Source organism: Amphiura filiformis, unplaced genomic scaffold (genome assembly GCF_039555335.1).
Source record: "Amphiura filiformis unplaced genomic scaffold, Afil_fr2py scaffold_594, whole genome shotgun sequence".
In the NCBI taxonomy this organism is placed as follows: domain Eukaryota; kingdom Metazoa; phylum Echinodermata; class Ophiuroidea; order Amphilepidida; family Amphiuridae; genus Amphiura; species Amphiura filiformis.
Genome location: NW_027306058.1, coordinates 1074323 through 1098013, shown reverse-complemented (window position 1 = coordinate 1098013; position 23691 = coordinate 1074323). Strand labels below are relative to the sequence as shown.

At 38.9% G+C, this 23691-nt stretch overlaps 1 protein-coding gene across 1 annotated transcript; it reads left to right on the top strand.

Annotated features, from left to right (window-relative positions):
• The first annotated feature begins 837 nt into the window (after positions 1-837).
• On the top strand, positions 838-23691 carry LOC140145688 (uncharacterized). The gene is made up of 7 exons (XM_072167375.1): positions 838-1208; positions 5364-6899; positions 7858-9009; positions 9808-9958; positions 12700-12780; positions 13522-13836; positions 23573-23691. The coding sequence occupies exons 2-7, from the start codon at positions 5637-5639 to the stop codon at positions 23689-23691; spliced, it is 3081 nt and encodes a 1026-aa protein (XP_072023476.1). The 5' UTR covers positions 838-1208; positions 5364-5636.

Sequence of the window (23691 nt, the reverse complement as noted above, 5' to 3'; positions counted from 1 at the left end):
AAATGTGCAATTATAAGCCAAACTAATAAAAAAGGACGTCAATTTTCCGTAATTAAACTGTGATTTTTTTCTACCCTTGACATGAAATCTTCAGATGGCGAGACAATTATTTTTCCATAAAACTATCAGGCCCCCCTTTATATCTTATGGTGCGTCCCTTAGGCCTATTGGTCTTCTCTTACATTCGTTGCAGTGATAGAAAAAAATTTTTGAGCCAGTTGCAATTTTGTTTCCCCAAAATTTTACTACAGCCCAAACATGTCAGTTACCCTAAATTAGTAAGATAATGTCAAGAATATTTCTGGGCCCCCCGGGCTGGGCCCCTCCCGACCACTTTTACTGGGTTTTACCAGGGTTTTACGTAGCCTACTGTATACCCCTATACGTGCCTCACCATTGCATGGGCACTTCATGCCAATTGCTCATTGAGCGAGCGAGCAGCAAGGGAGAAAAATATCGTGTCAACTCTTCTAACTGTCTCCACCAATTACCTTGTAAAATTATGAACTATTATTTTATTTATAACCAAAATACCCAGCCAGAAAAACCCACGGGGAGCTCCCATCCATCACGCGCCATACTGTACTGCCCTGTGCCGGAGCGGTTTAATATGCCACTGGCTGGCCCGAAAGTGGCCCTGGTATTACTCATTAATATTCATATTAACATAATGACGTACAGCATGAGACTACCGGTATATAGCAGTGTCGGGCGCAATTACACACACAGGCTGTCCCACAAATGGGTCACAGGCTGCGTTGCACATGCGCACCGCGAAATTGTCGAAAAAAAATAAATTGTTCCAATTTCTCGGGCTGATTAAAATCCCAAGTTTGCTCTTCTTCTTCTTCTTCTTTAGGTATACTGTCCAACACCCCTTCTATTTCAAAGGAGTCAACCGGACAGGATGTGGTGGTGCGCTTTCTGCTTTGTTGTTACTTTCTTGCTGCTGTCTTGAGATAATCTTTAACTTCCTCTTTGAAGTTTTCTTTGTCCGCCGGGATTATGGTTAGGTTACTTGGTAAATTGTTCCAATCAGCTAAAGTTCTTGGTATGAAAAAAAATGAAGCTGAATTTGAAACAGTCTTTGTTTGCAGTTATTGGGATAAAGTTGTTTGCTGAAGGTGATGTGTGCCTTAGACTCCGTTTGCTGTACTTCCACACTCAGATTTCTAGCCGTGACAGTAATAATTTCATCACCGATGGAGGTAAGTGTTTTGCACGGCAAATCAGGGAATAAATAAAGATTGGGAAGGGTCAGTGGAGGATAAATGTAATAAAACTATGGACGTCGCCATTAGGCCCTTCGCACTTGATTATTAGTTTCCTGTTTACCGCCCGCGTCCAAAATTGAAAATCTCAAAATAATTAATTATTTTATTTTTGTTTCTAATTTTCTCCTTTAAACTAACTTTCAACAACTTCTATTTGCCATTTTCTGACTTAAATAATATCAACAATAATGATGAATGAACAAAGAGTACAACACCACCTTCATTTATTTATAAAATCAAATATTGTTGTGAAATAATTAAATGCCCACCCTAGTCAAAAAGAGTCAATAGTTGCTTGTAATAAGTTCAAACTAAATAAAGAAAATAAAAGATAATTAATAATTAATAATTAAAAGTCACCTTGTCCCTTTTTCAAAATCTTTAACAGGAAACTAATAATCAAGTGCGAAGGGCCTTAGCATTACCCTGCCATCGTCGCGTAGGCCTGGAACACTACCGCGATTTCTACCGGCTGCATCGCGGCCTGCCCTAGTTCCAGTAACTGTAACTCGGTATCTTTATTTAACATTATGACATTATCGGATACCGATAACTCGGTATCTTTATTTAACATTATGACATTATCGGGCCCAGTATTCAGTATGTTGAAGGCTAGGACCGAAGTCATGCAGGCAGGTCTACATCGCGCGCGTGCTCCGCGTTCAAGTAATAAAATTACCCGTAAAAAATCAAGGTTAGACCTTTTCAAGCCTGCAACAGTGTATTTTTTTCAAATGTTGAACAGCTGTTTTTAATACTTTTAAAAATATTTTTGGCGCATCCATTAACTTATTAAATACATCAAATCGACCAACAATCCCACTATCCAGATCAAGATAAACAAGAAAAATACTGTTTCAATCACAAAAATTAACCTTAATTTCACGGCCTACACGTAAGACTTGGCAATAGTCTATTCAGATATCGTTGTCAAGCTCGAGGTGATTGACCTCCGATGATTGACAGTCGGGAACACGTACTGTGACACGTAGTCATGGTGCTGGGCGCGTTCGGGGGTGCTGGCAACCGTCAAGTCGACAGTCGCCAGCACCCCCTTTTCCCAAGATGCCGGCGTCCATGCTGGTACCAAATTTGTGATTCCCGGCAACTTCTGTATAGCATACCGTAGCGTGCAAATTTGGCCAAATTTGGAGAATCTGCGAATCACTGTCAATCCCCTGGGCAAATGGGTAGGTTAATAACTGCGCATTAGTTATTTGGAGGGCATTGTGAAAAAACATTTTGCCTTTGGAACCGAGGAATATGGGATATTCCGAGGTCCAAAGCAAAATGTTTAGCTTTTTCACAATGCCCGACAAATAACTGATGCAAAGTTAAGTTATTAACCGAATTCATAACCGTCATTTTTAACTCATCACTCAACCAAATCTTAAGATTTTATTCTCTGAAATTTGTTGAAATAAACAATTTCTATCAAAACGTATATTTCGCCTTCAAAAAGTCGAACCGGCTAAAACGGACTTACCAATTATTGCAGCACTGCGCAATCACGCTATGTGCAAATATGGTAGTTTGCGCTGCACAAGAAGTGTTCCGCGCAACAGATGCGCATACATGCGGAAGTCATTGTTCCGCCGCACACCATGGTGTGCGATATCATCTAAAGAGCAATTTGATTGGGACGCATATATGGCGTAATACTGCGGAGGTTATGAATAAGCTTTATATCCCGAGTAGGGGTGTGATTTTCGGTAATTTTGTGCCCGGTACTTGCCGGATTTTTCGGTTACTCAAATTGCAAAAAACAATAAAAATAAATAAAAATAAAATTTTTTTTTTTTAAAGTTTTTTTTCAAAGTTTTTTTTCTGTTTTGTAGTGTCTCTGGACCTAGACCTAAATGCTAGGATCATTCATGGTTGACCTAAAAAAAAAAAAAAATTGAATTTTGCACATTGTTTTGAAACTATGAAAATAATTGATACATAGTTTTCATGGCATACTCTATTAATGATATCAAAATGCATTCAAATTCAATGCATTTTGATATCATTAATAGAGTTTGAAAAAATTATCAATTTTTTTTTTTTTTTTCAATTTTTTTTTTTTTTTTTTTTTTTTTTTTTTTTTTATTTTTTAATTTCCTACCGGGCAGGGAATTTCCTGCCCGGGTAATAGGATTCTCGGGCGGGACTCGAATTCCCGGGACTCACTCACACCCTTAATCCCGAGTCTAAAGCTCGTAAATCTTTCCATGCTTTACTTTTAATTTCCAGGACCCTTGGCTGCAATGTCATAAAAATAATGAATGTAAAATATTCTCTCGGTCGGTGCCACGTCACATCCATTCATTCATTGGAGTGAAAACAACTAATCGCATATTTTTATTTGCAGAGAGTCGAACCTGGCACAATAGTGTGATAGCTTGTTTTTGTGATACACTCCAGAGTTCAGTGAATGCGAATGTTGTTTTCACTCCAGTGCTATTGTCAGCCGGTTCATGCCCGGATGTCCGACCGACAGAATATGACATAATTGTGAATGTGATGGGCTTTAATACTCGAGAAACACCAGCATCGAATTTGCTCACGGATGCCCACACATTTGTGGCTAGTGTTCGTTTGTATCTGGGGGAGGGAGGGTAAACATATTATGTATAAAGACCACATATTCATAATTATAATGAAAATAAAGCATGATAAACAGAATTCGATAAACATACCCTGAAATTAGCCTGACACATCATGGCGCTATTATTGGTTCCTTCCTGACCATAGGGCCATGACCTCCGTACTTTGTCAAAAAAGCTTCGAATTTGCACACGATAGTTACGCATTCGATGCTAGAGTGCGTTGGTTGCTATTGTTTTGGGTTTTTTTTTGCACCGGAGGTTATTTATTCTGTTAATGTTGAAATTTGGATGAAAGTTACTTCGATGAGTCAACTGTATATTTTGAGCAAGATTTACCTATTTTGGACAGTCTAAAATTTTGCTGAAGTGTGATTTTGCGTTACATGGCGTCATGCTTCAGTGAATCCGACTAGATTTTGAACGCAATGGACTCTAGCCTAGAATGTGAAGCTATCGGTGAGCAAATTCTTGGCTAGACTTCTCGAGCAAGCTAGACAGTGCCTATGCTATGGTCTTAATCTTATGCTGATTTCATACTTTCTGCCGCTTGCCGCTGAGCAGCGTGACTTTATTTCAACTCCTGGCGATGCTGCCGCTTGGGCAAAGCGGCAGAGTGATTGATACATCAGCTTGCCAGGAATTTTTTTCGGGGTTGGGGGGGGGGGTTGGGGTGAATTTCAGGGGGAAAAATTTCCGCAAAAAGTGAAAATTTATGTAACTTTTATTTTCTAAATTGACCCCTGCCTACATGTATGTCAGTGGAGTGGCCAGAGTTGGGGCAAAGAAGGTAATTACCTCACCAATATTTTGTTCTGTCACTTCAGATTGGTTCTGTCCGATCATTTTCAGTAGTCTGACTTTGACCCTTTTCACTATGAAGAATTACAAGTCAATTTTTTTTTTGTGAAACAAAAATTTGCTTCTTGCCATGTTAGCTTTGGTAATTGACAAATATAATGTACAAACTGCAAGAATAAGCCCTTCTGACTGAGTCATTAAAAAAGGGCAAAACAAAACCCTAGAGCTTCTAGGCCCCCTGGACGGGTCCCTGGACCCCAGCCATTACTGACTCCACTCACTTTGCTCAACTTGGTAACTTCATTCTGCCATTTACTGCTAAAATGACTTGCCCCAACAATATACCAAAGTCCTGCCTATGTTACTTGCCTGTATAGGATATATTAATGTGTTGTATCCAGCTAGGGTTGTAGCTAGCCAAATTTTAGTGCCAGCTAAAATTAAGAGAAAATTGAATCAGAATGCCAATTACTTGACAGTAATGGCATTTGACAGCTGTTTTGAGGACAATTTGTCAGTTTAGTGCTGGTCGGCAAGACTTATATTTTATTTTATTTATTTATTATTTATTATAATTCCAATCCCTTGACTGCCGGTCGGTCAGGCTGAGTACTGGTTACTGCCAACCAGCGCTGACCACCATGGCTACAACCCTGCTTGTATCTGGTTTTTTTATCAACTTTGTTTGTGCTTGTTTCAGATGGTGAGTTATCTTACCCCGGGATTTTACGAAACGCCTGACATCTTCTTGGATAGTGCCAAACCCTGTACTCCATGCAGACTTCGTGCAATTGACAGAGTAATATTGTATTTCATGATATGAATTAACTAGATCATTATTGTGAAGCAAGAAACTCTACCACAATTCTTTAATATTTGTGGAAAATAATATTTGTGAACTGTTCTGTAAGGAGTACATGTCTACAGGTGCTCCTTAAAAAAGAGGAATTTACAAAGTAAACCACCAAACAACATGGAGACTTTAAATAGAGATCCTTGTCTGCCTTATGGGTCCAATAGATTTGCTACAATTGAACCGGAGGAATTTCAGGAGCTCTTGAAACAGACTGACAGTGAAAACAGGCAGCAGAGGAGCCCGGTGGTCGGTGCCAAAATTTTTAGAGCTTATTTAGCATCGAAAGGCTTGTCTACAAACTTTGAAGAGTTTGAAAAGAAAGAGTTAGCTGATACATTGGCCAAGTTTTATGTTGAAGCCAGACGAGAGGATGGTAAACCATATAAAACAGGAACACAGTTAAACATTAGGGCTTCACTGAATCGACACCTCAAAAACACAAGCAACAGACCGATTAATATAATATCAGAGGCAGTCTTTTTTGACGCTAACCTTGCATTTTCGGCCAATCAAGAAAAGTTGAGAAAAGAAGGCTATGGAGACACAGTGTCAATTGATAAAAGTGATATAGCAAAGCTGTACACATCTGGTGTTTTCAATGAAGATACACCGGAAGGACTACAGAATAAAGTTTGGTTTGAACTGATGCTTTACATTAATGTAGGTGGCCTTGGCAGAGACAAACTGAGAATGCTGGAGAGGGATCACTTTTCTATTGCTGCCGATTCCAACGGGAGGCGTTATGTCTATCAAGCCAAGGATAACATGACTAAGAAGATTCAAGATAAAGATTGCATGACATCGAAAGCGGGTGGAGGAAGAATGTACGAAACTCAAACAAAATGGTGTCCGGTGGCGTCATTTGAGAAATATATATCCAAGCTTTATCCTTATTGCAATGCTCTGTTCCAAGTACCAATTATGATAAATTCTGCACATTTATATATAAACAAGCCTTGGTGGTACAAAAATAGCCCGGTAGGCGTGAAAACACTTGGTTCGTTCATGCCAAAGCTGTCATTAGCTGCGGGTCTTTCAAGGGGTTATACAAACCACAGTTTGAAGTCTACAAGTATGACCATTCTTGATGAGAGTGCGTTTGCAACCAAGGATACATGTATCTGCAGCGTGTCTGGTCTATTGTCTGAATCCAGCGTCAAGACCTGTATTGGTCCACCCAACAACATAGAGAAGAAGCAATTTCTTGGTGCTTTTTCATTGTCTATTAGCCAACCAGTAGCAGTACCAAATGAAGCTGAAGACATCACTGATGATAAGCCATCAACATCTTGTGGGTCACCATCTGCATTCACATCTCCTTCTGCTCAGTGTACTACTCATGCAGCCGCAGTTATTTCTGCAACAGGGAATATTGATGGGGTAAATATAAATGATGTGATCAGGCACAATCAGTCGGAAGTCGGGTATATTGATTTTCAGATCATATAGCCAAACAAAAACAATAGTTTCTTTTGTTTCGTATTGTTTTGGAAACATTTTAACTGTTCATATCTTTGGAACTATTAAATGTTCAATTTCAATGTGGTTTTGTAGCTTCGTATTAAATGTTTCATACAATCATGTGTAAAAAAAATTGAGTATGCCCAACTTCAGACTGATTTTGCTTGATCACACCACATATTTGTATACCGGTACATATTATTACCATATGTCTATAAAAATGTGCAATTCAGGGAGTGCCTCATGGGATATTTTGATATTTGGAAAAGAAATTATGGGGAATATAAATATTTTGTAGTTACTGATTAGAGGCTAAGAATCGGTAGCTATCGTTATTTGGTGATCAGTATTTGAATTCGGATGATACTTATTTTGATAGGTCAATTGTATATTTTGGGGTCTAAAATTGAGTCCATGTGCAATTTTAGTAACATTTTTGATGCGATTGCCTGTTGTAATCAGCTGTATTAACTTCCATAGAGAATAAATGATAGGAATTTTTGTTTTTACTCTCTCCTGCATGTACCATGTGATACATGTAGGTCCAATATTTTGAGTACCGTAGTGGATGCCGGTGCAGCCGGTATTCACTACCGTGGAACACCCTTGACAAGGTGCAAGTATGTACTATATGAACTATAAGTGCATCTAGTGTGTGATACACAAACAAGATTGCAGTACTAAAATGGTTAACAAGTTTATTTTATTTCAGGGGATATTCTATTGTAGTGGATGCTGGCTGTGGGCCTGCCCGTCGTCTATCACATGGTAGAGGATAGTAAAAGCAAAAATTCATATCGTTTATTCTCTAACTTACATTGTATACCATGTCATTTCTTGTTTTAAAAAACCCAAATTTGTTTTGTTTTGGTTTCAGGAAGTCCAGATGATCCCGGAACAGACGGACAGTGATAACACACACAGGAGTACGGTGAGCTGTGCAAAAGTGTTCAAAGCTTATTTAGCTTCAAAAGGCTTGCCAACAAACTTTGAAGAGTTTGGGAAGAAAGAGTTAGCCGATGTATTGGTCAAGTTTTACGTCGAAGCTAGAAGAGAGGATGGGGAACGGTACAAAGCAGGATCCCTAACAAACATACGAGCTGGCCTGAATCGACACCTTAAAAACACCGGATTAGAAATCAACATTATCACAGAACCAATCTTCGCTCTAGCAAACCATGTATTTTCGGCCAATCAAGAAAAGTTGAAAAAAGAAGGGTACGGAGGAACAAAACACTATGCGGCAATTGATGCAAGTGATGTCGTAAAGCTGTACGAATCTGGCGTTTTCAATGAGGATACACCGGAAGGGCTACAGAATAAAGTTTGGTTTGAGTTGATGCTTTACTTTGGCAACCGTGGCAGAGACAAACTGAGGATGTTAGAGAGGGATCATTTCTCCGTTGCTACGGATTCCGATGGGAGACGTTACGTGTATGAAGCTAACGATGAGCTGACTAGTAAGAGGAATCAAGATGATGATAGCATGAAATCTACAGCGGATGTTGTAAAGATGTATGAAACTAGACGAAAATGGTGTCCGGTTGCATCGTTTGAGAAGTACATCTCCAAGCTAAATCCTCATTGCAGTGCACTTTTCCAAGTACCTGGAAGAATTGAGATGACGCCTTGGTACAAAGGAAGTAATGACAGGCCTTGGTACAAAAATATTCCAGTAAGCGAGAAAACCCTTGGTTCCTTCATGACAAAGCTTTCAACAGCTGCAGGTCTTATGAAGTGTTACACAAATTACAGTTTGAAATTCACAAGTGTCGCAGTTCTTGATAGTGTGTACACAGCCAGGGATATCTGGTCTGGTCATCGGAATGAATACAGTGTCATGATCTTCAGTGGACCTATGCCATATCCTTTGCCATTGTCATTGTCTATCAGCCAACCAGTATCGGAACCAAAGGAGAAGGGAGATGTCACCTATGACAAGTCATCAACATCTTGTGCATATCCATCTGCATCCACAGCACCTTCCGCTCAGTGTACTACTTTTTCCATACCCGGGAACAAGGATGAGGTAAATGGGTTGTTCCATTTAAAATCCATACCCCACCAGGGTTGCCAAAAGATTTCATCCCAATTCACGGGTCAAATAATCGAAAAGTCACCCAATTTTTCTCTTACCCATTGGTTTCTATGGGACAGGAAACTATCAGAAGTCGCGGGAGCTAATGTTGAAAAGTCGCCCAATTTTTCTCTTAACCATTGGTTTCTATGGGACAGGAAATTGTCAAAATTTGTGGGGAAAATCTTTGAAAGTCACCCAATTGGGCTACCAAATTGCAGGTTTGGCAATCCTGCACCCCACCTGTGGAAGATTCAGCCAAAGTCTTCCACCTTCGGTGTTTTCAGTATGATCACCTAATGATTGTGTTTGTAATAATTATAGAATCAATTTTCAAAAATACCTCCTTTGGCCTTCGTGGACCAGATTGTGTCACATTTTATTATCTTTATGTTATTACTCAGTAGTACCAATGAATGCGTGCCAAAAATCGCTTGCCCCCCCCCCCCTCTCGGCTGGACAAAAATTGGGTGCCCCCCCCTTTCGGCTCGCCAAAAATTTCTTTCCCCCCAGGGCTCATAATTATTGCACAGCCCCTAAGCATACTGGCCTGTATATCATAGACAAAACTAGAAAGAAACAGCATGAAGAAAAAGAGCAAGGAAAAGAAAGGCCACTCCCAACAAATCAATTGTGCAATTTGCTCATAGCCTTTTAGTCTAGAATTGGGAATTATTATTCCATGGCTCGAAGTCTGTATACTTTTTAAATTTTAAAATATCATCATCTGCATCATATCTATTTTTTCAGTTCCAGGATAGGCTTCATAAGTCAAATTGGACGCTTATCTGCAAATATTGTACAAGACATTTTCACTGTGCAGACCGGTACAGAAGGCATCTCAGAAACCATGTCAAAAAATACCAGAGGAGACATTCACACCAGACTGTCACCACTGAAGGTAAGAATAGAGGCCGTCAGCGTGACATCATATGCCGCCATCTTGTGGGTACACGCTGTGATGGTCGTTCGATCTCCATGCGTGAACAGCAAAATCACCGCGTTAATCGCGCGATAACAGCTGCGCGTGGCAAGCGGCACCCCGCGCGTAGTGTCCGGCGCATGAACACACAAATCATTTGTACCCACAAGATGGCGAAAGGCTGACGGCCTCTATTAGAATTATGCCTCAAGTTGGCGTACCCAGGCCACTCCTACCCGGGGGCTGGAAATAAGGTGAATTTTGTTGCCCCCTTCAACACCCTGATAATGTTGGCCAAATTCTTTTTTCGGTGGTTTGAAAAAGTGATGAGCAAAAGAAAAGTGAAGAGCAAAAAAAAAAAAAAAAAAAAAAAAAAGGATAATAGGGATAAGCAACCTAAAGAAACTTTTTTTTTTTATAATTCCATATATATATTTCACAATTTTGAAAACACTTTTGACATTTTCCACCCTTTTATCTTCTTCTGTCGCCCCTTCTTTTTTGACGGCCCTTGCTTTTACCCTGGGGTCTCGGGGCCCCAAAGGCCCCCCCCCCCCGAATATATGTGCATGGTTACTTGGCATCTTGGTTGGAAAGTTTCCTCCCCACACATCGTCATCATCTCTATATCTTCATGTTAAAAATTGCCGTGATAGTGCAACTAATCCTCTCGCTTTTTAACAGCTACGCGATCGCGATTTTGTTCGAGATAGGCCGAGCGACTCAGGCTAAGCATACCATGACTATCATATGAGATACCACAGCGTTTCTATATTCCACATATTATAACGATTTGGGCATGCTCTAGTACCCCATATGATGTTTCTATTACAAGAAAAAAAATTGTTTTCAGGTAAAACCAGTGTATTTTGTTTCCAGTACACTCACTTGAAAAGCAGTACACTAATTAGCGGGGCCTTGCAGCTTGCTGTGGATATCTTTTACTGCATTTTTAAAGGGGGGTAACCCTATTGGTTTTGGATATGGATTGTCTTTAAAATTACATAATAATATCAAATATCGCCTCCTTTATGCTGCTTTGTGAAAAAACGAGAGCATTTTCAGCGTAAATGTGAATAAATAGCCAAATTTGCAATCCAATACCTTGGTATACGTGAATTGCATTCTGGGCAGGCATGACGAATGCTGACATGCTGTACAATGCCCGGCCCGTATTGAACAGAAAATTTTTTTTTTTTCGTACAAAAAAAAGAAAAAAAGGAAACAAAATATATTTCCCCTTGCAATATGTACATTTCAAATGAATATAAAAAGTTTGGGTAAAATGGAGAGGAAAAAAAACCTTCCGAGACCGTGTTTTGAACCGGGTACCTCTCGTGTAAAAACAAACGCGCTAATCAATTGAGCTATTTTGCACACCACGCTAACTGTTGCCGTTTTCATAACTATATACGGCGCACCGTCTCCTCAGCAGTTAGTGTGGTTCGCTTTTTCACAGAATGTGTATGACGCTGAAACCAAAGTAGCTGTTGCGGAGACTGATATTTCGCTCATAATTCCCTCCCAGAAATCCAAAGTATTTACCATTGTTTACAAACTGGTAACCTGTAAAACCGCTGTGATTCATGATTTCTCCGGCAATACATCGACTTGGAGCGTCAAATTTCAGGATAGTAATGAGAAAAATAGTATCTATTATGTGATACCAAAACCTCATCAACAATGAAAAAAAAATCGGGGATGATGCTGTCGATCGGGTTACGGACCTTTAATGTAAAAAAATTGAAATCCAACGTAACAATTGAGATATATTTAATTTTGAGAATGACAATTATCCTTTATAGGTATAAAGGAACGTGTTTAGCCCATTTAGTTAAGTTCCAGGTGCACGTCCTAGACATAATGCATATGTAAACTTTCTTTATCTGTGTCAATAATAGAATATTGATTTCAATGGAGTATTGAGCTGTATGGAAAAAAATATTTATAATACAGGGTGTTGACACTGTGCCCCATCTCAATAGTAACTACAGTGAAAATTTCAATTTAATGAACATAGCCTGATGACATAGCATGACAATTTGTTTGCACATGCTGTGTGATGTACGCAAGCATTTGTGACTGTGCATGCATCAGGGGCATTGCAAGAGCCCCGGGGGCCCATGGACAAGGAGCAGTGCGGGGCCCTTTTAGCATTTCCTTTAACAGCCCCTTATTTAATTTTTTGTTTTGCTCAGGTCCCCTGAACCCTCAGGCCCATGGACTTCGTCAACCCTGTCCATGCACTTGCTACGCCCCTGCTGTGCATAACACAGCAGTGAAGCTAACCATGCCAACGCACTCGTGATTGGTTAGTATTGTATTCAAGGTCTTGTGTTCGTGTTGTAGTTTGAAATACAGGAAATACGATTGCGGTTGGATTGAATGTAGCTGATGAAGGTTGTGTTCATTCAGTTGAAATCCCCAGTATAAGCTTTTCTTTAATGCACAAATAATATATACGTGTTGACACACATTATGTACCGTATAAAATGAAACACAATGTTAACAATATTTACGCATTCAAATATTCACGATATAGAAAGACCTGGTATTTTGATCTGCTTTCATGTGAATGGCAACAAAAAGACAAATTGGTAGAGGAGATAAGACAGTAGTTATTAAAAGTACATTCAAGTACTTGACTAACTAAGGAAAAAATTGATGAAGAACATTTTTGGTTCCTATGGTCTTGTAATTTTTATGTTGCTATTTTGCAGGTACCACCAAAGTATGCAGGAATGAAAAGGGAAACAAACCATCACCAAAGAGTGAACAGCAAATTAAAAGATCACCAAAAAGTAAGCATCAATCAAGATTATTTTATTATCATATTTTTAAAGGGAGGCTTTGGGAAGAGTGAGTAGGTGCAGCTGCTGTTCCTTTGCCTTAAAGGACTATAAATTATAAGATTAGTTGTCTGATTATCAAAAAAAATTCCTTCATCCATTGGAATTTGGGGAGTGCAAAGTTTATAATAAGCAAAAAAATAAGACTCATAAAAGCATGTATTGATATAGAATGGTGTGCATGCAGTTGGGCATAGCCAGTGTTCAATTAGGAAAAATAAATGGTTGTCCCACGGACAACCAGATTACAATTTCTGGTTGTCCGTCTAAGTTTTTGGTTGTCCATAGGCCTACAAAGGTGAGTTTTGGCTACAGATTTATGGTTGTCCGGCAGACAACCGAATCAGTATTTTGGGAGTCCGGCAAATTTTTTAGTTGTCCTGGGCGAACGGACAACCAAAATTTCGAACGCTGGGCATAGCATATATGCTAGTTGCGCATTGTGTAAGTAGTTCGCTTAAATGAATTTACGCGAGCGCGGGTTTGGACATTATTGACTCACTGAGTAACAAAAAACAAAGAGGGTGTATGAAACTCAGCTGCCTAATGTGTTCATTCCATTTGAAATTCATACTCCCCCTGTGGCAGATATTTCCAAAATCTTCCACAACGGTAGTGCAGATTTGAAATGGAATAGCCCATTGCACCAAATTTGACCTGTCTTTGCCCTTGTCTCTTTCCACCCATTTGCAGAACTCATCTGTGTACTCTGCAAAAAATTAGCTGGCCAAAAACCTAGACGTCACTTCATGACTATACATGACGTCTACGACCAAGCAGAGATAGAAAGCCTTTACAAAAAGAGCTGCAAGTTGAGTGGCCAACCAGTGAGAAGAACAAGATGTGACTCTGTAAGAACCTCAAACTCATATCAGCGGAGGTGGAAGACCTGTCCGTACTGTGGCAAACTCACCAAGCGCATGGCAGAACATATCAAGGCTTCGCACAAAGATTATGATGCAAAGGTTTTGAAGAGAGTAGATAGGAGAGTACATGCAAACAAAGCGAGTAAGTGAAATATTTGGGGCCATTTCGAATAAAAATTGCACTACTTTTTTGGGGCTATTCCCACTTGGTCCAATCCCATTTGGTCCAATCCCACTTAGTCCAATCCCATTTAGTCCAATCCCACTTGGTCCATTCCCACTTGGTCCAGTTCCCACTTGGTCCAATCCCATTTGGTCCAATCCCACTTGGTCCAATCCCACTAGGGCCATGTCCCACTTAGGCCATGTCCCACTAGGGCCATGTCCCACTAGGGCCATGTCCCATTAGGGCCATGTCCCACTAGGGCCATGTCCCATTAGGGCCATGTCCCACTAGGGCCATGTCCCACTAGGGCCATGTCCCACTAGGGCCATGTCCCACTAGGGCCATGTCCCACTTGGGCCATGTCCCACTAGGGCCATGTCCCACTAGGGCCATGTCCCACTAGGGCCATGTCCCACTTGGGCCATGTCCCACTAGGGCCATGTCCCACTAGGGCCATGTCCCACTAGGGCCATGTCCCACAAGGGCCATGTCCCACTAGGGCCATGTCCCACAAGGGCCATGTCCCACTAGGGCCAACAAGGCATGGTACTATAGGGAAAGATAAATCTTGATATGGTACCTTTCAGATTGGTTGTGCAATTGGGTGAAAATTCCTTTTCTTTTTTTTCACTTTGCTCATAAGGCATACCCAGCTCTCAGATACCTGATGAAATATGTTAATGTTGACTCTGAAATTGAATTTCATTATTGATTTAACATTGATGCAATGTTGGAATCTCTGTCCCCTTAGACCATGTCCCGGCCCACCTAGACCATGTTCCACTAGGACCATGTCTTGGGCCATGTCACATTTGGACCCATAATATATATAGGCCTTATAAATGTACATGAACATGAAAAGATTTAGGTTTGTACAAATGTATGCACAAAAGAGTTAAACAGGGTCTAAATTGAATTCAGTTCCATCAGGACCTATTCCTTTATATTTGCTCAAGATTTGTTGTGTTTTTTTAACATTGCATTAAAATCTTAAGCAATTGCTCGAGTAAAGGACCATTCCTGATGGAACTAACTTTAGACCCGGTCTAAACCGTCTAACTCTTTTGTGCATACGGACATTAGAATGGACGGATGAAAGGCATCCGGATGAAGAGGAGGAAGGAAGAGAGAAAGAAACAGAGGACAAACAAGACAAAGGTAAGGAGATGGTGATTGAAGTAGAAGTGACTGTATGCCAACATGATGACGGAGAATAAGAATTGAAATGACCCATAAAGGATGATCTTTGTTCCTAATTATGCGTATTATTATTTTGGCCTGTAATTAATTTATTTTAGTTGATTACTTAAAGGAGTATTTTCGTGATCCTAGCATCCTCTTTTTATGACATTTTTTCAGTAGATGTCCACGAAAAAAAAAGCTTAGGCCTATTCCCAAAATTTCAGTGGATTCCGATTTTGCGTTTGCGAGTTATGCATGATTATGTGTATTACACTGATCCATAGACAATGTGTTGTAATTTCTTTCTGGTATACCAGAACGAAATTCAAATTTCACGATATCTTTGCAAAACGAATTAATCTGGCGAAAACATTATCTAGCCAGAGGTTTCCAGCCGGATATAAAAATCTCAACTTTTTTGGAGAAAAGTGGGGGGATGATGCCGTGGATCACAAAATGCCCTTTTAAATAACACTTTTGAAAAATGAAATGCATGTGCGAATATAGTATAAATGCTAATTATGGCATTTGTTGGAGCGTCATCTGTTGAAAGTTTTTTATCTGCAATTTTTGAACACGATGTGCGATTTTGATCAAATGAAAAGTGAAATAAAGCTGAATTGTTAAGAAGGCCTAACATCATAACAAAATTCCGAAAATTGCTTTTTAATCACTTCGATACAGTCTTAACATGAGAAGGTTTTCATATCAAACCTATGACGTGCTTCCATTTAGGGGCTGTGCAATAATTATGAGCCACGGGGGTAAAATTTCCAAACGGCTCGTCAAAAATTGCTTGCCCCTCTCGGCCCGCCGAAAAATCTTTGCCTCCCCTACATGTCAAATTTTTGGAATCCCAATTTGCTCCCCCCATTTTTACCATCCCCAGGGCTCATAATTATTGTACAGCCCCTTACACTTGAACAAGATACAAGATAATTTAATTCCCATAATTCACAAGAAGTCACATAATAATCAAATATTAATATAAGTATAAATATTTGAAAAACAAATAAACAAGGGCAATATCAAACAACAACGAATTATGGAGGGGATGACCAGAAGGCCAGTAGGCCTAAGGCCAAAGGGAGTCACCCCTTTAACAAAGAAATGTTACCATCAAAGAAATAAAAACAAAACAAACGAGAAACAATATGCTCAAGAATTAAACATATTTTGAGATCAAGTCACGTTTATATATTTTTCGGAAATGTTTCACTGAATTGACTGTTTTTATTGAATTGGGCAATAGTGAATATTGGATCAGCAGTACGAATGCCGTCGAATGGCATGGTCAGTAAATGTTTATTGTTCTTCATTAAGGGATCTAAAACGAGCATTTACTGCGTTTCGACAGTATTTTTTGGGACATGAGAGCACCTCAGACCTATCGAATTGCATTCTGAATACTGAAGCATGTCTTTCTGATATCAAATAATTTTCATTTTTGAAAATCACAATATAATACAAATTTTATGACAAATTATAAAAATTTGATATTTTCAAATTTTTGATATATAGGCCTAACAGTCCTCGAGTAAATTATATAAATCTAATGATATATTCTTAAAGTGTATGTAGCAGGGAGGAAAAGCCGACGGTCAATTGAAAATTTTGACCTTTCATATTGAAGATATGGATTTTTTTCCCAAAAGACCTAAATTTTTTTTGGTGTTTTGGGAAAAAAAATCCATATCTTCAATACGAAAGGTCAAAATTTTCAATTGATCGTCGGCTTTTCATTCCACCTACATACACTTTAAGTATAAATCATCAGATTTATAAAGTTTACTTCAAGTACTGTTAAATATCAAAAATATCAATTTTTAATGATTTGCCATAAAATGTGTATTAAATTGCGAATTTCAAAAATCAAAATTATTTGATATCAGAATGACATTCTTCGTATTCAGAATGCAATTCGATATATCTGATGTGCTCTAATGTCCTAAAATAAATACTGTCCAAACGTTCATACCCCACCCCTTAAGTTCAATTTACTAGCGTGTTTCCTTTGGTAATTATGGATGAATATTTGAACGTTGTACAAATAAATCATGAAATACACCCGGTAATTCATTCATTACTGTACTTGTACATAAATACCCCATTCAAGCTTGTAGAAACACTTGAAATAATGTATTATTTGGTAAATAAGGGAGCAGTATGGCTTCTATGATGAATATTTGCTATTGTCCTCACTGTCCATTTCTGTAATTTCATCATTTTATCTAAGTAGGCCTATGTTTTACACGTATCTCCTCAAATCAATATTCCATAATTTCATAAGGTAAAACAAGAGTTTATACTAAACATTGCTAAATACAATGAGAATACAGAATACGATCAGGGGCGTAGCCAGCCCTCTCTGCCAGGGTGGGCAAGTCTCCAAAAATTTCCCCCGTGAAGTTTATCAATTTAAATGAAGCGAAGCGAGTGGAGCGTCCACTGGCGCGGCGTGGGGTCCAGGGGCCCACCTAAAGGTTCGTTCATACTACCACCGCATTTGCGATGCGTTGCTTTGCGATGCGGTGCGTTGTCGCACCGCATCTACTGCCATGACTGCATTGCGATATCGCAATAAGTTAAATACATTTTAACCTGGAAATGCGACGAGTTGCGTTGAGTTGCGGCAAAAGTAATCGCAAAGCAACGCATCGCAAATGCGGTGGTAGTATGAACGGACCTTAAGGGTCCCTGGTGGTCCAGGGGGCGAAGTCCTCGGAAGCTCATGGGCTTTGGTCATTTTTATTCCATGAGGCCTTGCATACATTTGTAACGTTTTTATGTGAACATTTATAAAGTTTTGATTTTAGAATATAGAACCAAAATGCATTTACAATGTAAGAACAACACAATAAATCAATACTGATATTCTTGAGTTGATTTAAGGGGTACTACACTGTACTGAAAATTCAGCAACTCAAAGCAAGTAGTTATTGATTTATTGATCAAATATTGGTTTTCCCTCATTTTTGACTGTAACCTCACAACTGTTGTCTGTGCAGAAATAAAATTTATAGTGCAGTAGTTGTAGTCCTTGCCCCTATAATATACATATCTTACTTGTCCCCAATGCGCTATAATTTTAAAGAAAAATGCAGAAATAGGCATAAATTTTGGCAGGGGTGTAGTACCCCCTTAACATTATTGAAATTATTTCCCCCTTCTCCCTTTTAATTTGTTCTCTTTTCTTGTTCTTTACATTCTACAATTTCTTCCCCTTTCTCTCACTGATTCCCCCTTTCTTTAAATTACTTCAATCTAAATTACTTCCCTTCTTTTCCTTAAGTTTCCTTCTCTTTTCTTCATTATATTCCAATTCCTTCCCCTTAATATACTAACTTAAATTACTTCCCCTCAAATCACTTCCAGTTCCCTTCTTTGAATATCCTGTCCTTTTTCATATTCTTCAATTTGTTCCCCTTTCTTGCACTCCTTCCCCCTGTGCATGAATTGCTTCCCCACAATAACCATGCAAGTTGTTATCTTCAACTCTTTTCCCTCTTTCATTCCCCTTTCCCTATTCCTTCCCCCATCCCTCTTAGGCTTCCCTTTGGTTTTCTTCATTTCCCTCTTTTTTTATTTATTCTTGTTTCCTCTCTGTTGGTTTTCCTTCCCTCTTGACAATATGCTTCCCCATTCCCTCTTCCTTTTCTCTTCTTTCCTACCCCCTTCTTTCTTTTTCCCTTCCTTTTCCCCTTCCTTTCCCTTCTTTTTTCCCTTCTTTCCTTTTTTCTTTCCCTATTCCTTTCTCTTTTTTCCCTTCTCCCTCCAAAATTTCCCCCCAGATTTTTCCTGCCCACATCTAGCTGAAAAACCCCACTGAATACGATCAGGTACATAAAATTTCATTATTCCAATATTTCGCCATCGTTCAATATGCCTACACACTGCGGATCAGGTGGTGGTCGCATTGCATTCTCTAAATTCAGTAAATTTTCATCGTCAACTGTGTAATTGAAAGGGATTATTTTAAAATTTTAAAACGCTTGAAATATCAAAAACAAATAGACCTATATTAATAAATAATATAAATACAAGCTAAAACCGTTGGGGTTCGATAATGAACCATACAAAACTAACCGAGTACATGTAGGCCTATTATGGAAAATGCCATACGGCCGGGCGGTTTCACAAGTTGCCGGCTCTGGATTTTTTGCATCCTTCAGTCTTTCAACAACTACGCACGGTGTGCTGTAATAAGCCGGGGTAATAAGGCAACGTGAAGGATTGTGGGTAAAAAAAGGCGCTGCCATTAGAGGCCAGAAGGATTCAGGCTAGCTCTGGATTGCGGATTACACACTTCTTACTGTACTGATATAGGGTATAAATATTCATTGACGAACAAGAGATGAGTTTTTGAAAGCAAAACTCGACATGATCAGTATATTCAGCGAGTCCGCCGGATATTCCGGCCACGAGATAAAAAGTAGTGTTCCCCATTGAAAATGATTTGACCACAGGCATGTTAAAGCCATATTATAACATTTGCTGTTGAGGACGCCTCACTGATTTTTAAAATTCATTTTTACACGATTATATTGTACTTTATTAAACCAATATACCCTGCAAAAATCAAGACTTTAGGTGCTGTAGTTTTGTCAAAATCCGAGATTTTGAATAAAACGCCGGAACCGGCGTCTTATTATTACGATCTAATTACTAGTCGAACGCATACACGATGTTCACAACATACAGTACGTACACGGCGTGCGGGACGGTGATCTACACAACAAAGGGTCGTACCATAACATGACCGAAGGAGTGGTATGTATTGGCGACATATGCGCTGGTAGTAAATTCCAATTTTCTTTGCTTTGCCGTAGTTGTTCGGCTCAAAAATAAAAGGGGATATATCTGACAGTAAAAGCTAACATTTTATGGCAAAGAAATGTTAATCTATTTTGTATGAAAATGTTATAGGCCTAATATGGCTTTAAAAGATGGGTAGCCCAGGCGCACAGTGTCATCGCCCCAATATCTTCATGGTAGAAATCGCCATGGTAGGTTGAATCCACAGCCACGCATGGCAATTTTCTTCCGACCTTTAATATGAGAGGCAGTAGCCAAGTGACCTGACTAAGGCTACTGACAATAGCGGGTAATTGATTTCTCGCTGTGTGAGTAAGCTTGTATACGACATTGGGTCAAAAGGTCATACTGCCTCCACTGTAGTGAGTGCAGCTATATACAGGACCAACGCAATATAAAATTAGAATTTTGGTACCCGATTTCCCCCAATTTTTAGGTGCGGCTACCCAAGGACCCCCTTTTTTAAGGTACGGCTACCCAATGACCCCCTTTTTCTAGAATTGTACATCAAAATGCTACAAACATTTAGGAAATTTGGAATAAAAAATAGAATTTTTGCTCCATTTTTTCAAAATGTTCTACCTGAGGAATCCTTTTTGAAATTTTATACCCAATGACCCCTTTTTTCAAAATATTATACCCAATGCAATGACCCCCATTTTCATTTTGTTTGTACCCATGACCCCCCCCCTTTTTTTTAAAAATGTTTTGTATCGATGTTACGCAACGCATGCCGGTATATCACTTCTAAAGTTGAGTGCCCCCCAGGTGACATTACCGATGTGATTTTAGGGGGTCTTTCTTAAATGTTTAGCATAGGCCTGTGGCCTAATATTGTATCCCGGTGGTATACTGAAGGAAAAAAAGTGATCTAAGGGACCATTCGTAAAATTATAACTAAAAATAGCAATTATCTTCATGCACTATTTATATTATCATCCATTTGTGGAAATACTATGTAAAAAAAGGAATACATGTACTAGATTCCTTTAATTATACTTCAACATGTGGCCACAACCCTCGGCCTTGACCGTATACACCAATATACAAGTGACCATATCCCTGCATAGACTCTGTGTTCAGAGCATAGTCTATGTGTTGAGTATCCCTGTAAACCATCATATCGCATCGTTGCATTGATATGAAACCGTACACATGTTGACTGAGCCACTGAGTGTTGCAATTTTAATGTTTCCCCGAATTCCGAAATGTTACAACAGCTTGTAAATAACACCAAAAATGTCAGTTGACCATTATAGAACAATGTCAAGAATATTTCCCCTATGATCCCCTCTATTAGCCGTCTAGCAGAAAGTCTAGGTGGCGCTTCTCGATGCGATTTCTTTTTCCTCAAAACTCGACGTGTTTTGTTTTTTTTTTTTTTTTTAACTGGACGTGTATTTTTTAAACTCGCCGTGAGTTTTTTAAACTCGACATGTGTTTTCAAAACTCGACGTCGTTGTTTAAACTCGATGTACGTTTTTAAACTCGATGTGTGTTTTTTAAACTCGATGCGGTTTTTTTTAAACTCGATGCGTTTTGTTTAAACTCGATGCGTTTTGTTTAAACTCGATGTGTTCTTTGCGACTCGATGCAATATGCAGCCTGTGGCGTGCCATAACATGCTTGTATAAACAAAACCTCCAACTGGGATCTCAAATTTTCTCATAGATTAAGACACAGTTCTTTGAACCCAGAATTTTTGTACATGTGGTTGAATGCATTGAGCACAACAACTCATACTCTGCAATTTGAGGTCAAATTTGAGCTCTGATTATTTACATTTGGCATTGAGAGTGTGTGTCATGCTACCAAAGGAACAACATTTTTACAAAATTTTACAAGGAAAGACCTTGGTGCCAAGACATTGCCTGTCCTTGCATATTGACTGGGCAGACAGAGCCTGGAAGTTTAACCTATGTAGAATTATTAAACTCTCACTGATTTTTAGACTTGATTTAAATGTTTCATCTGTACTTGACTATTTCAATAATTGGATAAAAGTTCAAAATATTCCCAATTTATCAAAGTAAAGTATTGACATTGACACTTATGAACCTTTTATATTAACTTATCCATTTGAATTAAAAATAAATCCAAAATGGTCCCAATTGCCGATAGTTTAATAACCTGCATGTAACAAGCATTGCTCACAATTTAACCTCAAGTTTTCAGATATGAGTTTTTACATCTAAACCATAGACCGTTATAATTATGATGTAACACAGTAAAAGGTCACTACTTACAAACATATTTATGAATAGAGACATGTAGAAAACTACATGTCACAGTGTTAGGATAGGTGCCAATAATATATAAACAAAACATAAATGCTAAATTTAATTGCTAAATTTAAAGAATCAAGGTCCCGAATGATTTCCCAGCATTCAGTAGAACTGTACAATATTGTGTTTAGCATAAAACAAAATATGAACACCATGAACACATACTGACATAGCAAGTTCATGCTAATTTATGTGGGGCATTGTGGGATATAGTTTAATGTTTGTTTATCTTATTATATGTTACTCATAAAAACGTTGTCAATTAAACTTAATGTCTTTATGTCTGACCAGAGATTCCAACATTGCATCAATGTTAAATCAATAATGAAATTCAATTTCAGAGTCAACATTAACATATTTCATCAGGTGTCTGAGAGCTGGGCATGCTTTATGAGCAAAGTGAAAAAAAAGAAAAAGGAATTTGGTGCAGTTGCACAACCAATTTTACGGGATTGTATCTGAAAGGTACCATAGCAAGATTTATCTTTCCTTATAGTACTATGCCTTGTTGGCCCTAGTGGGACATGGCCTAACTGGGACATGGCCTAAGTGGGACATGGCCCTAGTGGGACATGGCCTAAGTGGGACATGGCCCTAGTGGGACATGGCCTAAGTGGGACATGGCCCTAGTGGGACATGGCCTAAGTGGGACATGGCCCTAGTGGGACATGGCCTAAGTGGGACATGGCCCTAGTGGGACATGGCCTAAGTGGGACATGGCCCTAGTGGGACATGGACCTAGTGGGACATGGCCTAAGTGGGACATGGACCTAGTGGGAATGACCTAAGTGGGACATGGCTAAGTGGGACATGGACTAAGTGGGACATGGCCTAAGCGGGACATGGACTAAGTGAGATTGGACTTAGTGGGACTGGACCAAGTGGGATTTGGACCAAATGGGATTGGACTAAGTGGGATTGGACCAAATGGGATTGGACCAAGTGGGAATAATCCCTTTTTTGATGTGAGCACTGCCAGGCTATATATAGTGTATCTCATCTCAAGTTGAAAGTAACGCCTTGTTGAATTTGGCTATTCAAATTGGTGCGTATACATGGTATAATCACCCCTTCTAAGTGTGTGTATAGGACAGCTTTTCCTCCCAGCTACATACACTTTAAGTACATATCATTAGTTTACTTCGAAGACTGTTAAATGTCAAAAATATCAATTTTTAATAATTTGCCATAAAATTGGTCATGCTGTTTTTAAAACAAAATTATCACTAAAAATGTTGGAAAATAGAACCAAATATAAATACATCAACCTGATTGAAAAATGAATTGATCGTATGTGACGCAAATGTATGCGAAAGCACTGTACCTAGTACATGGAATAAACTGCATACTTTTTTAACAGTTTTTCTGATTGGCTGATTTGATATTGGAGTGTATGAGAGTCTTTAAATTTATATATTGCTATTTTGCAGGTACCTCCAAAGTATGCTGGAATGAAAAGGGAAACAAACTGGCAACAAAAAGTGAACAGCAAATTAGAAGATCACCAAAAGTAAGCATCAATCAAGAGTATTTTATTATCATTTTTTAA